This window comes from Platalea leucorodia (genome assembly GCF_965183815.1).
Source record: "Platalea leucorodia genome assembly, chromosome: 6".
NCBI classification, from domain to species: Eukaryota; Metazoa; Chordata; class Aves; order Pelecaniformes; family Threskiornithidae; genus Platalea; species Platalea leucorodia.
The window spans coordinates 14,660,771-14,676,816 of record NC_138828.1 but is presented as its reverse complement, the minus strand read 5'-3'; the positions used below and the strand labels follow the sequence as shown (position 1 = coordinate 14,676,816).

The following is a 16,046-nucleotide window of genomic DNA, read 5'->3' as shown; positions in this document are numbered from 1 at the left end:
AGCATACAGAGATGACTCATAGCAAAGTGGCCAACAGACAGAGATTCAGTTACTCAAAGTCATTTTGGCAATGGAAGGCTAATCTGATTTCTGGAAAACAGACTGGGAACCTTGGGTCCTGAATTTCTGGTAATGTTGTGACTACCTGTCTGTTCTGCAGTGAGTGATACCTCTTTGAGCTGATCTCTGGAAACTGTTCTGAAACTTCTAACGTTATCAGAATCTTCTTAGTTAGCTTTTGCGCAGTAGTTTCTAAGATAGTATTTTATATAACTAATCTCTGTTAAAAATAAGCGAGAAGATAGCTGAACTACAAAGGCGTCATCCAGTTCAAATCTTTATTGATCACTAATGATTTAAAAGAAAAAAATCTTTACAAAACTGTTACAGAGTGCACAATAATATATTCTCAATGGATGGAATCCACTCAGCTTTTTTCCTCACAGTAGACTATTCTACCATAATTTACTATTTGCAACTTATCTGCACTTTTTTTTTCTTTTAACGGGCACAACGTAGATGTTAATGGCTATATGTTACATCTGGTTTTAGATACTAAGCCCTATTGGGAAGGATGTTGTCTTTTTGTTTGTACCTTCACTGTGTATAAATATGAGAAATAGCATAAAATTATTAATTTAAGAGATGATAAAGTAACAGCATAAATGCCAGACTAATAAACTTGCATATACCTTTAAAAGGAGTGGTGGTACAGTTGTATTTTAAAATGTTCACTGTCTTTAGAAGCAAACAGAATCGCTTCCAGAAGACGTGAGATTTCTTTTCAGTTATCATGAAGGATGAAGGAGATTAAATAGGTAAGTTACAACAGAGGCAACATTACTATGACCGAAGGGCAAAATAAGCCTGCTTACTGAGATAGTCACACGATCCCGTGGCTGCATGTTGCTACATGAGTAATGGCATTTTATATTCTTTAAGAGCAGTAGGGGAAATACTATAATCAAAACAATACTGTCTGTATTTGTATTTGAAATGCTCAGCATAAATAGAAACTTACTTGCTTGTGATGCGTTTCATTTTTTTACAGGCTTAGAATCGCAAATAACCTTAACTTGTTTCACATGTGCTATGGGCAATCGTTGTGGAAGAACTAGCATGCAGTAACTTGTACCTGCTCAAGACAGTGGCTTGTAACCTGCTCTGTCTTCATCATATACCATATCTTCAGCACCCACTGAGAAGTGCCAGGACCTGCTTTTTTATATGAGAACATGGGCAGGAGACTGAAAATGTAGGGACAAAGGCTCAGGGAGTTATAGTCTGGTGTGGAGAGATGGAATATGATGCAGGAGAGGGTACGGGTGTAGACAAGAAAGAAGCAAGTGTAGAAGCAGGAGCACTATAACAAACTGTAGTTTTGAAAGGCCTGTGACAAGTAGGTCCATGCAGTAGTCTAGATCACAGTACTAGCAGACACATGAAGCCAGCCAACAAGCGGAAAATACTATGATCTCCTAAGAGTGATCTTTTCTCTTTTACGTCAGTCTCCCAACAGAATATGAACAGCAGAATGGTAAGGAATTAGATAAACACAGAAAACAAACCTTACAACCAGTGACTCTCTCAATATGTGAGAGAGATTTGGGGGTGTGACCTAGCTATGCTACATTCTTCCCCTGTCCCATAAACTGCTGCTGTCCGCTCTAATCTTCCCAACTTTCCATAGGCTACGTTGGTGTGGTCTGAGTTCCAAATTTTTCTCCATAATCCGGACGGCTGTTTTTTTCCTGCTTTTAATAAAAGCTAAGCTAATCACTCTGGCATTTTGCATGAAGTCATATGAAACTATTGGGTAATCAATGATTAACTCAGTTTTGAGTTGATTAATTCTTTCTGTGACCTGCAGAAAAGCAGCTGGTAAGCCAACGGAAAAGATGAGCTCTAATTTCAAGTATAAGCAATTACACATTTAGAATTGAAGAAGCTAAAGCAGCTTTGATCAAAATTAGTTCTAAAAAAAAATCCACCCTGTCCTAAGCGACAACTTCACTGCCATAACTAGCTCGGAGACCATTCAGACAATTCCTGTTTGGCCTTTCCCTCCTACCTGCATATTTAGGCAGACTGGCTTTGCACGGGGGACCTATCCATCCATGTTGGCAGGGAAGGCCAGGTGGGATGGGGCTGTGGAGGCGTCGTGGAGGTGCTGTGGTGGCAGGGCTGTATGCACGGTGCCTGCCTTGGAGCCCCGCTGCAGCCCTTGCGCGGGTGAGGGCCCACAGCTGGGGCACTCGGGTGTTTCCTCCATGGCAAGGTACCATGCGCTCTGTTTCAAGTGTTTGAAAGTGGGAGAATCCCACCGCAGGCTGCCAGGTTCCTCAGCAATAGGCCCCACTGCTCAGGAAAGGAGCCTGTCTGGAGGCAGGGAAGGACGGGCCTGCCAGTGGGGAGCTGCCTGCAAGCCTGGGGGATATGGAGTGCCGCATGCTAATGGCTTTTGGATTACAATGAGGTCACCTGGCCACGCTGCATACTGGAAATGCAGCTAATACAGAAGCATCCAGAAAGCCCATTGGGGAGCTCTGAAGAGCGCTACAGAGGCTGGACACTTGCAAGGATTTTCCTCCTGTATTAAACACCCTTGAGGGTCGGGGGTTATGGCCTCACATGTTGCAAAAGGTCAGCTAGGCATAGGCATTAAGTCCAAGCAAGAGGGAAAGTCTGCTAGAACTTGCTGTGCCAGGAATCAGCTGTGAAAAACATAAATGTGAAAAAATCCAGACCTATTTACTATGTAATTCTGGTACAAGCAAACAACAAGGAGTGAAAAAAACAAAGCAGAAAATTATAGGGAGCTAGTGATCTCATCTACAATACTGGAAATGTTTCTAAGCTTTAAATTTGCTGTACTACCTAGTTTTCTTGTTGGGCTGTAAAATAACTTTTAAAGCTTTGCTGAAATTTCCTCAAATGTCATGTTGTTTAAGTGACACTTACCTGACTCTCCAGCCTGCTCAATGCTCCAGCAGAGTTTCGTGTTGTCCGCGCCATCCCCAGTGTCCTGCCTGCTGGAACATTACTTAGAACAGAAGCACAGAATCTGGATCAGGAAAGTACATTGTGGGACCTAGATGTGACAAAAATAAGTATGTATAATGTTGCAATAGGGTTCTGAGTGGCGCTCAGCCCATCTATGAAGAGCATTCAAAGCAGGAAGTTGCTGAAATTTCGCAAGTAACTTTTGCAAGTCCCCTTTAAATCTTCTAAATGAAAGGAAAACACAAGAGACAGACTTTTTAAAAGGGTTATCTTTATCAAGATAGTAGAGACCCATCTTTGAATGCTGCAATATAAGGGGGGTTCCCCCTGGAAAATGTATATTGTCATCAAAGGATAATTTTTTGTGACTTTTGATAATAATCAGAAGAGAGGTTGTAGCCCAGGTAGCTAGTATTAAAGTCATTAACATCAATATAATTCTGCTTTTTATAAAGGGCTGGAAGAGGTCCCCTAATTACTACAACACAGCATGACAATTGCTTTTAATAGTTGCCTTTTATGTAGACGCAGTATGGTCCAGCTATGCAATTTTACTTTTGTTCTCCCCTATTTTATAAATTAAATTAGAAGAGAATAAATGAGGCAAACCATATGGAACCAAGGTTGGGTCAGCAGCAATCCACTACATCACCTCCATTTAAGCAGTGTTTTCATAGTAAGGATCACAGCAACTGTCTAACCAGCTCATTCCCCTTTTTATTACCTTTTACAGATGACACAATAAAACCTAACTGGAATGTTTCCCTTCTCTTTTAGAAACTCTTTTTTTCCTAGATTCACTTTCAAATCTTGCAAATGTTGGAGTTGGAGAAACAAATTTTTGTTCAAGCTACTGGTTTTATATTCATAGCAAGACCTTGAAGAGATACAGCAAAAAATGATGAAGGCATGTTGCCAGAACAGTTTATTTGGACATTAATATTAGTATTTTTTTATAAAAGGAATCCCAACGCAATCTGCAAGAAAATAAGTTTGTGAAGGAGGCTGCCTACAGAAGTTGTGGAAGCTCCATCCTCAGAGGTATTAAAAAATCAACCAAGACTGGGGCAACCTGCTCTAATGTTGAAGATAGCCCTGCTTTAGGTGGGAGGCTGGAAGAGGTGACCTGTAGGTGACTCTTCCAATGTAAATTATTCAATGAAATTAGGCCTTGAATTAAAAAATGTGATGGAGGAAGGAAGGACAAATATGCACACACACACAGATGTGTGATTGCATAAGCATTATTTTCTTAGAAAATTAAATTAAACACTGCTAATTTCAAAGATATGGGCTGGGAACACAGTCCGGTTTCTATATATGTAAAGGGGCTATTGCTTACAGTTTTGTTAGCGCCTTCTGCAAGTGGGTCTCAAACAATTAGACTCAGTTTCAGTTGCTTTTAGTTTGGTCAAGCTGAAATTGTTAGAGCTGAAATTTCCTACACTGAATTACTTACTCAGGCTAGTGTTTTTCTTTTAAGTCCCATCAAGAATAGGTCAGTTATTTCCAAAAGCAAATTAACAGAAATATGCATTTCTTTCTTATAAAGAAAATGTTTATAACCATTTAATTAAAGCTGTGCTTTTTAGTAATGTGCTCAAGTTTGGCAGCCTAGAAAACCTGCATAAACTTGGCCAAGTCATGAGTGGCTTAGTTTACATAATTGCAGAAGAGATTTATTGGCACTGTGTAGTTGGTCTCCAGCAGTTTCTTCACAATGAACATATTCCACCTCAGAGCTTCAGAGGCAAGCAGAACTTTTTATATTAAAAAAAAAGGCTTCCTACAGGAACAATGTGGTGAATGCTGAGGAACAGAAATCAGTGATGCTGCTGGTACACAGCAGTGGAATTTGAGTAGTATGACTGAGTGGAGAGCACAGCAAAGAATTAAGACAGGGTAAAGGTGAAAGGAAGGAGGAAAGGTTGAGTGTAGCAGAAGTGGGAGGATTTATGAACACTAAAGCATATTCTTCTCAAGAACTTGAAACTTAATCCCGTGCTCGCTGCGTTCCCATGAATTCATAATTTTAAAAAGGTATTAAATCTTTAATCACAGTATGAGGTAACGATTTCCTTTTGCTCTCACAGGATTTATGAACAAAATGGATTCTGCTCACCGAATGGGCCAAGCTCCTGGAAGAAAACTGTATAAATGTCCTTATTTGAAAAAGGAAGACATGTAGAAAAGGAGGCAGAAGATCACAGAAAGAAAAGCATGGGTTCAAGGACAAAGGCAGCTGAATGCAGCCCTGAGGAACAGAGTCCTGTCCCTGCCTTCATCTCACCGTCTCCCTGTGATTTGGGCAAGTTCCTTAACCCAGCTTTTTCACAAGCAACAATCATTTTCCAAGTTCCCTCCTACAAGAAATCTTGGCTTTAAGTTGCTTTGTATATCGGCCCTTAGGATGGGATGCTTCATGCTCCCCAAGCGTATATTTCTGGTCATTATAGTCAGCTAGCTCAGATGCAGGTTTCTCCAGCGTAGATGCTACAGTCTGAAGAAATGAGTGCCCTCTACAGTGCTTAGTTCAAAAAAGCATTGAGATCTCACAGCTGCAACAGAGCACACTGGGGGCTGTATGTGAACACAGACAATCCTAGGGAATGCTAAACAATCTCTTAAAAAAAAAAATCCATCTCCAGGTATCACATACTGGACCCAAAATCATTAAGTTCTTCCAATCTTTTTCAATTTGTAAAGTAAAATTCCCATTTTCTTATCCTTCAGGACCTTTGAGAAAAATGAACTAATTAGTGTTTAAGAAGCAGATGGATACTGTACTGATAAGTGCCATAAAGGGAGGGCAAAAAAAAAATAAAATTAATTATTCTGGATTTACAACATGGTGCAAGGAATGTGCAGCAAATCAGACATGGGGCCATACAAAAGAAGAATACATGAAATACAGAATATCTGTTTTTCCTGGTTTTCCTTGTTTGTATATATTTTACACTCTAGCCAGCGTAAAATCACATTTCTTGTGCCCATGTAACTAATTACAGTAAGATACAATGTAACTAAGGCTGTAGACCTTTTTTATTAAATAAAAAAAGTTTAAAATTAAATAAAATGAGTGAAAGAAAGCTGTAAGCAGCGAGGCAGCATGTAAACCCTAATCTAATGGCTTTTACCGTCACCAGCATGCAGTGTTGGTCATCGCAGGGCAGGTTTACACTTGGAATCCCCAGGCTGAGAACGGGGACCAGTGCCGCCCTCCTTCCCATCCCCTCTGCTGCCCAGTGGTGATCTATGCTGCATGTGGCAGCCCTGAGCACAGCTAATCCTGTTAACTCTACTATCAGCGGTAACCTAACCTCAGGAAAGTGAAACACTGTTTGGTCTATTTACCCTGCCAAGAAGAAGCATAAAGAAAAACTCCACCTAGCAACCATACCATTACCAAAGTACACTAGCAGGGAAACAAACCGTACTCTCTGTTTTTCTGCTGCAGGCTACAATAGATAAGCACGTGAGAGTTACTGTGACTCCCATTCCCGTGTTCTTAAAAGCACACTACGTGCACTTGTTTTTAACAGATATGCAGATGTCTATTATTTTAAAATACTTTGACACAGCCTAATAGGACATTCAAACTGAGGCTACATGACTCAGGAGAGAGCCACTATGTCTTATACAAACAGATATAATTAGTTATTTTTGAACAAGTGTACTTATGTTGATACCTTTTACTCTTACAAGCAGGTTGGTGGCAGTAACCAACTGCAGCTTTCAGATGTCAGGAACATAGATTTCCATGTTCCTCCAATACCTCTCCTCAATCCTGGAAGGGCAGGTAAGGTTCCTACTTCCCCTTGCAGGAAGACAGACAGTGACGCTTTGTCACTTGCTCGAGATACATACAGGCACCACTGGTATAAGTGCTGTAATTCTTAATTAGCCAATGCAGCATCAAAACAGGCCACTGAGCTCATGTGTAATTTTCCATCCTGTTGGTTACAGAATTGGTATTGTGTTAATAATAGTTAACAACATATTAACAGTTAATATGATATTTAAGATATGTGAAGTGAAACCTTGTCAATGTTGTTATTCCTTTACATAAAATGGGTCTGTGAAACAGAAACAACTCTGCATGAGTTGTTCACAAGATCTTTAGCTCAACAACTGCATTGTCATATTTTGTATCTGCACAAACAGGATCTGTGGCAGATGGTGACCTGACATCATCAATAAGTTCAAGTCCCTTCTCCAGCAGAGACAAAAAACTTCTCCACACTGTCCTTATTTATAGCTTAAACTCTAGGGAAGAAAATTACTAAGCACTTGACCTTCACAGCCTTCTGGCAGTCTGCAGCCAGGAAAAGGTGCAGTGGCAGCCATTTCTGGCTAGCGATTTAGAATATGGTAATCCCCCTACCCAAATATAAATTACAGCCAGTAAATTTGCTTCACTTGTATTTTTATTTACAAAATGGAATCCTAAAACATTTGATGAATTCTAGTTATGGGTGGGCTCGTTTAGCAACTTTGGTATAAGGGGGTTTTTTAATTGTTGCAGGGTCAACCCTTCTAGTCCGCAGGTATTTTTGTAAAGCAGGCTTTTAAAAACAGTTCCTCAGTGGGTGAAAAAATCAGCCATTTTTTGGTAAAGAATTTTTAAGCATTGGCACTAGAGTTAATTGATAAACTACTAAACTGTTAAGTTGTAATTTATAGATGCTATAATGGCAAACAATGTCTGAGTGATCATCCTATGCTGCCACTAAAGACATACCTCATCTGTAATAGCATGAAATACTGTAAGATGGTTTGTAACGATGCGTGTATCTTGTTACCTGCTGATAATAACCTATCGGCAAGGACAACAGTTTAATTATATAGTACATCTCCTGCTGGCTTCCAAATATTTCTGCTGCTCTGCACTGATTTCTTAGCTAAGAAAAGAATCAGTCTCCTTATTTTACACTAGTACATTAATTTATGATTGGAAGACAGAAAGCTTTTATTAGCTGCTGAGGTGCCTGAATTCTTTGTGTTGTCATCATGATATAAAAATCTAACCCCAGCTGCCCATAAATCCTGATGGATGGTGGAGAACAGGCCCCAGATTGGCTACAGGATGCGGAGGAAATCCCAGACTAGACCTCTCACAGAGATGTGCAGAATGTTATCTCAAAGGTGGCACTCAGCCCTGGCCAAATGGGATCTCTGCTTACGCTGATACAGTACAGGCAGCTTGGATGAAATGTCTTTCTCTTCTAGTCCTTCCTTCAGATTCACTCTGAGCGTGGGATCATAGCACCCATCTTGGGAACAGCACTGGCCCAGCAAGAGCAGAGGAGACTTCAGTATGCAGGAACCCTTGAGATGGGCAGCAGCGGCTAAGGTTCAGTGTTTGGCACAGAAGCAGTGAGAAGGTAAATTGATCTGGGATTAATGATACAGAATCAGAAGTCCTTTTGTCTGTGAAAGAATAATCTGTGTGTCTGAGTACTGGGGGCCTCCAACATAGTCCCATCCCTTTGAACTCCTGCTGAAAAAGGAGTTTTGAGCATATATTCCCATGAGGACCTATTAATAGTGCTTTCTACCAGAATTTGGTCTTTGCAGAGACAAATATATCAGCTTGTTTGTTAATATGCCAGCATTTATTCTTGGAGTGAACTCCTGTCCTGTCAAAGCCTAGAAAATGGGAATCAGAAGTCTGGGTTGAGTGAGAAGAATGTCTTTAAATTTGGGAACTACCTCTAAAAAAACCAAGATGTTGCTTCATACACATTTCTCTGAGTAATAAGTAGCTGATAATAAATAACTGATAGTAGGCATTTTCCCCCTCCATTTCCGAGCAATTACTTTTGAAATACTTTTGAAAATTAGAAATATTTTAGCATGCGTGCACAGCAAATGGACATGTTTGAGGTGTTCTTGCTCTGCCTAACACACTACAATTTAGTGTAGAGAATTGGAAATGTATTATAATAAGGAGAATTGGCAGTGCATTACTGTCCTGTAGTTAAAATAACCTTTAAAGTCACTATCTTCCATTATGAGTTTTTAAGTGCACAGAAAGACTTCATGAAAAACATGAATGCAAGGGTATTTGTTCTCCCAGATTTTAGCTCCTACTGATGGTGCAGTGATGAAATAGAGGATATAGCAACAAGACAATGTCATGTAAAAACCAAGAGGAATAAAATATGTACTTCTGTGCAGACTAACAAGTTTGTTCCAGCAGCTGGGATTGGGCTGCTGTGCTTTACTGATCCCTGCAAGCAGTAACACTGTGCTGGCCTGCAGAACAGTGATCTACTTTACACCGCAAAACACATTATTTTGATAGAACAACGTGTCTCACAGAGGCGCTGTTCCAGATTGTCCTTCTCCCTGCTGTTCTGGCTGCAGCAAGCTGAACTCCCTGAGCACAGATGAGGGAAATGTTTGGCTGAACCCTGCAGAACCCTGCAGCCGGCATTGGAAGTTTTGTGTCAAATGTATTACTGGCCATGGCCTGGAAGAGGCTGCAAGCTGAAGTGAGAAGGAACTTCACACTCTTCAGAAAAAATCTAGCATTATGTTATATGTACTACCCAATTACTCCACATCAGCCTGTACCTCTGTCCCCTGTGATCCCTCCCTATTTTCAGTGAAGATCTAGGAAGCCTCAGAATGGATCTGACCACAATATTCTTTTTCCTGGATAATTCACAGTCTTAAAGACAGCAGGGTATAATGTTACACTCTAAGGAGGAGGCAAAGCTGACCATTATCGTTTGAGTTTGCAGAGCTAAAATGATTGTGACAGGCTATAAAATCATACTACATGTTCTTAGAGTTTAGAACAGTCCAGTAGGCTCCCAAAGAATGAATTTGATAGGTCTGTTGATCTATAAAGAGCATTTATTTATACTAAGTTGATCTATAATGAAGTATCTCCTTCCAAGATAAAATAACCAAGTGATACCTTTCCATTTATCTAGCACATGTCAAATAATAAATTGGTAACTGTACATAGAAATAAACACATTCATAACGGGCACAGGAAGTGCTATGCTATTGACTGTTTGGAAAGTATAGCAAAACATATTGTGAAAATTATAATCAGGAATTTCCTCTGCAATATCAAACTCTCTTAAAAGTAAGGAAGACAAATATACCTGCTGTATACAGATGGAATCACAAGGTAGTGGCTGTGCACAGCAAGGAGAATTTCCTATTACTGGCTTTTACAGAGGTAATTTTGCAGGTTTTAACAATACAATCCTTCACAAATTTCTGCCCCACATGTCCTTTTCCTCCTACCTTTTGGTTTCATTAGGTCGAAAGTGGTATTTTTAACAGCATACTCATAAGTACATTTGCTTACTCAGGTTTACTACCAGCTAATACCTCCCTATTATACTGCTATCAGCTACAGTGTCTCTGGATCACTATTTGCAGTAGGATTCCACTTGACTGCAGATTTTCAGTTCCCTGCCTGCATTTAATGCTCCTTCAAGTGTGTACACTAATGTGGTAAATAACTTTTCTCCCAGCTTTTTAGCTCTGTCCTTGCTATGTTAACTAGGCTCACAGCAGTATCTTTGTTTTCTCCTCTTTTTTTGCTATGTGAATTTGTTTGTTAGAAAACCATGACAAATTTTCACCGGCGAGCACCAATTCTCTGTATTTGCTGATGTCTCTCACACAGCAGAACCAGAGGAACAGGTGCCAGGTACAAAGTTAAATACAATTCTTAAACTATGTCTTTTATATTTATAACAAATCTTACAAGACAATTTTAAAAAACATTAAATAATTGGAAGCTAAGCAGTATGAGTTCCCTCATCTTTTTAGCACAAGAAAGAAAGAAAGAAAAGCAAGAGGATGTTAAAAGTGTAAAATACTCACGAGCCTCGGTAAAGCTGTGCAGCAAGTTGGCGCAGAAGTTAGGATATAAGTTTGCATTAATGACAGCAGCAAATGCTCCACCCCCTTCTCCGTTCTGTTTTACTTTCAGTTGTTATATAATAATGTAGGGCTATATTTGTACCTAACACAATGTGGAAATTATTCTCACCACAGACAACAGATCATAGGGATTTCCTGCTGACATTTCTGAGCAATTTTCAAACTTGGAAAAAAACCCCCAAAACATGGGGAAAGACATGCCTGTGATTTAGAAGGCAGGCAAGCGACTGACAAGCACAAAAGGCAGCTGCTTGCTGTCCCAAGCAGCAACATTTATGCATGCTGCCTCTTATCCTTCCATAAAGGGAGGAGAACGCACAGTTTGTGCCCTTGTCTCTGCACAGTCCTGTCCCCCTTTGTAGCTTAAGTGTATCCTCCCAACCAGAGCTCCGAAGAGTTGCTTGCCTTGGAAGCAAACACTGTAGCTTTATGCTGCAACTCCTCCTCTTTGCAGCTTGAACAGTATTTACTGGGGCAGCCACTACAGGAGGGAAAGAGAAGTTGCCTCTCAGGGCAACCCCAAGAAAGAAGAGCACAGCCATAGAAAGGGATTGGCAGGACAGAAAAGAGTTTCTCCAACAGGTACAGCATCTGGCTTGCTGTGGGACGACAGCGCACAGAGATGTCATAGGCCCAGGTGACATCAGAAGAGGATCCTTATAAAGGAGCTGAAAAAATACTCTGCAAATTGCACTGAACTCAGAAGTTGTGGATTTTAGCTGTTGAGATAAGTATGGGGTTAGTGCCTATGATAATCACAGAGCATGGCAGCTGTAATCCTAAAGTCCTGCTTAGACACCTCATGATCAAAAACCTTTCTACCTTGAGGTAAACTTTAATGTCCTGAAGATGAGGCTCAGCAGCTCCCTAGAAGTACTCTCAGGTTTCCAGGAATCATCACTTACCTATGTAAGGGCCATGCACTCCAGAGGCAACAGTGAAAACGGTACTTCCTCTCTGTGCAATCTTCTTTTTGTCCTCTTCCGCGTTATTCTGGGTGTCCGGTTATTATTTTGTGTATGTCACGCTCTGTGAGGTGGTAAAAATGCTCTGCAGCTTAATGAGAGGGTTTTAGAAATGGCTCTGTCTCCTTACTGGAGAAGAGATGAGTTCCTAGAGTTGGGCCTTTCCTTCCTGTTTCTCAGTGAAATAACATTTTTTCAGGAACGCTATTAATAAAACCTGGTGAGCAATACCAGTTAGTTTCCTGTGCTGGGATATTCTATTACAGCCAGATTCGGAAAATCTACTTAAGGACCTAAACAAGACTTCTGTATCTTGAATAGCTGTCATATAAGACAGAGAAACAAGGATTGGAACTGAGTGTTTCCAGGGAGTATTCTAGATGGCTGCATGACGAATCATTACATGAGGGAGCTTGCTGCCATTTCTCAGCCCCCCTGCACACCGTATCCTGTGGTCCAACACTTGGGTCCTGCATCTGTTCTGCAGAGAAGGCACCGAAGTGAAATGCAGCCACGCTGATTAGCTCCTGTACAGGATCTGGTTTGCAGTCACTACCACTGCAAAGAACCTTCCAGCAATTTAACACAAGACAAAAAAGCAGAACTCACAATTTCATGCTCTCCAGGGACTCGGCTCTCTCACATGATGCTGTATCAGTGTCTCCAGAGAAGCAACTACTCATGTTCCTTGTACTCTGTCTCAATATAGAGTGTTAATATCACTTTTTAAGCAGTTGTTGCAGACATGGGAGGTGAAATCTGCCTCAACTGGCAGCTGTTAGAAAGCTGGGCAAGATTTGGAAGAGAAAATAAAAGTACAGGCTTGGCTGGAATTCTTGCCATGAGAGAGTACAAAAATGCAAGTGAAAAGGAGGTAACAGCATTGCAGGAAAAAACACCACCCCAGATAACTATGTAAACCAAAGGAGCATACTCATTTATTAACTGTCTTGTGGTGAGGGCACTTCTTCTAGGACAGAAGTGGTCATAAACACCTCTGTTTCTTCAGTTTACTCCAGCTCAAAGAATGCGAGTAAATGATTTCAAGTATACATATGAGTGTATGTATTTGGACTTGGGATCCTGAAGTCTCTCACATTTGTCACTGTTTAAAACTGAAAGAAAAAAGATTGTTTTCCATTTGTCTTTGCTTTTTGATGTGACCTTTGCTATACTATAATTTGTCAGGATTGTCTCAACTAGGAAAAATTTATAAGCCAACAGCCAAAAACAAGCACACAAAGCTTTAGGTATTCATGAATTATATTCTGTGGGAAAACGGGATGTATCACTCATTCAGTTTTTTTTTTTTTTAAATCACTGTCCAAACAGTTTCCTTTGAACACTGCAAATATATAGGGTGGATTTTTTTTTTTTTTCAAACTACTTCTCTGAGTTTGTTCTTTTTTTTTTTAAGAACTATGCTTTGCTGGCATTTCTGAAGTTAAAATATGTCAATTTCTAGCTTAATATAAAAACTGTTCCTAAACATTACAGTAGTTGTATATAAAAATAATGCAAGTGTCAGTATGTATTACATCACAATAGGGTGGCAATACCACCTGCACTCCCTCAAAATTTAATTCTCGTTCATTTTCTTAACTACACAAAAATGTGGTTCCTAATTACACACGGGACGTTTTATAGTCATCTAAACACTACTAACCACATCAAGGTGTTTATTTATAGCGTAAATTATTCTCATGCTCTCCTACAAGCAAAATACCCCTTTCTAATTTATGCAAGTTTCATTTATAGTGGACACAGGCTATTTGGCAAGATATTGGCAATTACTCTCACTAATGAGCTACTAAATTGTAATTTAGTATTGTAAGTGTAGTGACAAAGAATGTGAATAACTTATATCATGCAAACAGTAAAGTGAAAATAGATGCATGAATGTCATTTTGAAAATAAAACAGGATATCTGAAAATTCAAACATGACCATCCTGATTTGAAGTAACATTGCCCAAACATTTTGTGCGGCCATATTCTCATGAAATTAATTCCTTTGGAATCGGTGTTAGTTCTGTCGCTGAACACCAGGAGAGGAAGTATTGCTACAGGAGCAAAAGTGAAGAAGTGGGAGGGAAGAAGGCTTTTCCAGAGCAATGTGATGTGGGTGGTTATACAAAAATGCCGTATTTTCTGAAGGTAGTTTGGAAAAAAAGGCAATTCTTGCAGAGCCAAATCCCTTCAGGGTGGCCCCCAACCAACCCAGCTCAGAGCCAGCTTTCTTTGCTGAATTTCTGAATGCTTAAAGATGGGCCTGCACTATGCTCTTCTCACCTCCTGTCTCAGTATCAGTTCTTTTAAAAAAATCATCTTGAAATGGAAGCCTGCTCTGATAAGACATTATGCTCTGATGAGCATAATGATTTTTATTTTTTTTTAATGAATTCCAAAATTTTTAAAGAACCTGAACCCAAATGTACAGGCAGATGCAGAGGACAGTAATTGCAATTTTAATAGTGTCTCTTCCTGAGTATTTTTTTATTACAGTGTTCCTGCTGTGTTTGAATTTTTGCTGCAGAGCTGAACTAGTACAACCTCAATTATCAACCTCATGAATTTTTGCATAGGAAAATGAAAGAACTGTTGTTTTCTTCCTGTAGGTGACAGAGTGGATATAAAGAGCTGATAAGCAGGTACAGCTTTGGCTCCCCCCACTCCCAGTGTGGCAGCCAGAGGAGCTAACTCAAGGGCAAAACAGCCTTCTGCCTCTGAGAAGTCACATCCCAGTCATCCCACCAGCATTTACCATTACTGCATGTTATTTCAGCTAAGGTGAGCCTCAATTCTAGTGATAGTGGCCAGCAGCAGAGTGCCTTACTCCTGAGCAGGAGAGGACAGAGGAGAACTTGTATGATGGGGGACTTTGTAAATCTGTCTTTGATATATGCTAGAAAGGTGCATTTCTGGAAATTATAATCTTCAGCAAATCGTACACATAACTGAATTTGGGAACTGTCCTGCACCAGTGTCGTAACAACACATAAACCAGTCTTCAAGTCTGAAATAATCCTATGGCGGAGTTATTGCTGTAATAGAACATGTAATATACTAAACATGGTACTAGGTGGGAATGTGTGCCTTCTGCAAATCTAGGCAACTTCTTTTCATGGCTGGTATAGGACTATAGATAATCAGTCTCTTTTTTTTTTTTTTTTCATACTAAATTACAATGTGTCCTAAATTATAGACACTTCAGACTGGTTATTAAAAACTTCTGGCATCTCAAAAATGCTATTTCATTTCTAGACACATCTGGAGAGACATTAATATTCTGCCTTTCAGAAGCATGCACAATATTTCTGGCATGTTATAATTTATCAACTATTGCCACTAAGCATGAGCTATTTCTATTTAAAGAGTTAGTGTTTCCAAGCAAAACCATATCAATTGCTAAGTTAGCAAAAAGCAATACAAAGGGAAAGGCATTTAATGCTTAAAGTGAGTAGGAATGTGTTTCTGGATCTGTGAAAAAAGCTAATGCAGAGAAATGTGCAGCTCTTAGTTGGAGTCATGTGAGGAACCTATAATCTTAAGCATTTTGATTAGTACCCTGTGAAAAAGCACTATCCTATTTAGACAAAATATTTGCAGTATTGCAACCTAAAAGTTTTCCTGAAAGAGTTTCTCCTTAAATTGCATGATAGATACAGAAAATCCTACACAAAATAAAATAAATATGTGAATAAAAAAGCTGGCTAACATCCCAAAAAGCATGTCTTCACTGTAGCGGTTCTCCCAAGTTCTACGTGTGTTATTTCTCTCCATGTTAATCAGCCCTGAGTGGAGTGGCCAGACCATAAAACTCTTGTAGTCCACACTGTCTCAGTGGTCTCTGATGGAGAGAGATACGTGCCAAATCCACAAAGCTGTTAGAATCAGAATGTTACCTTATAATAATGAAACTGAATCACTTGGGGTGGGGGGGAGAGGATTTTCCTCAAAGCTGTTTGTCAAAATCTCTCAGTCGCAGTCCATGTAGACACTCTCTCTGAGGTTAACAGCCTGCTTTGTGGCTCACTTTGCCATTTGTAGTTGGAGCTTTCAGGAATGCTGGAGAATTAGATCCTAACCCATATGATGATGCAAATAAGTCAGACCTACTAAAAAGAAATAACATACAAAACAGAGGGCTGAAAGAGGAAAGAATG

General features: G+C 39.8%; 1 protein-coding gene across 1 annotated transcript in view; it reads right to left on the bottom strand.

Annotated features, from left to right (window-relative positions):
• IL15 (interleukin 15) overlaps nucleotides 1–10,899 on the bottom strand; it is a 38,202-nt gene extending 27,303 nt beyond the window's left edge. The window contains 2 exon segments of the mRNA XM_082315643.1: nucleotides 2,962–3,091; nucleotides 10,858–10,899. Coding sequence (XP_082171769.1) covers nucleotides 2,962–3,015 — 54 coding nt within the window. The 5' untranslated portion in view covers nucleotides 3,016–3,091; nucleotides 10,858–10,899.
• Between the last annotated feature and the right edge of the window lie 5,147 nt (nucleotides 10,900–16,046).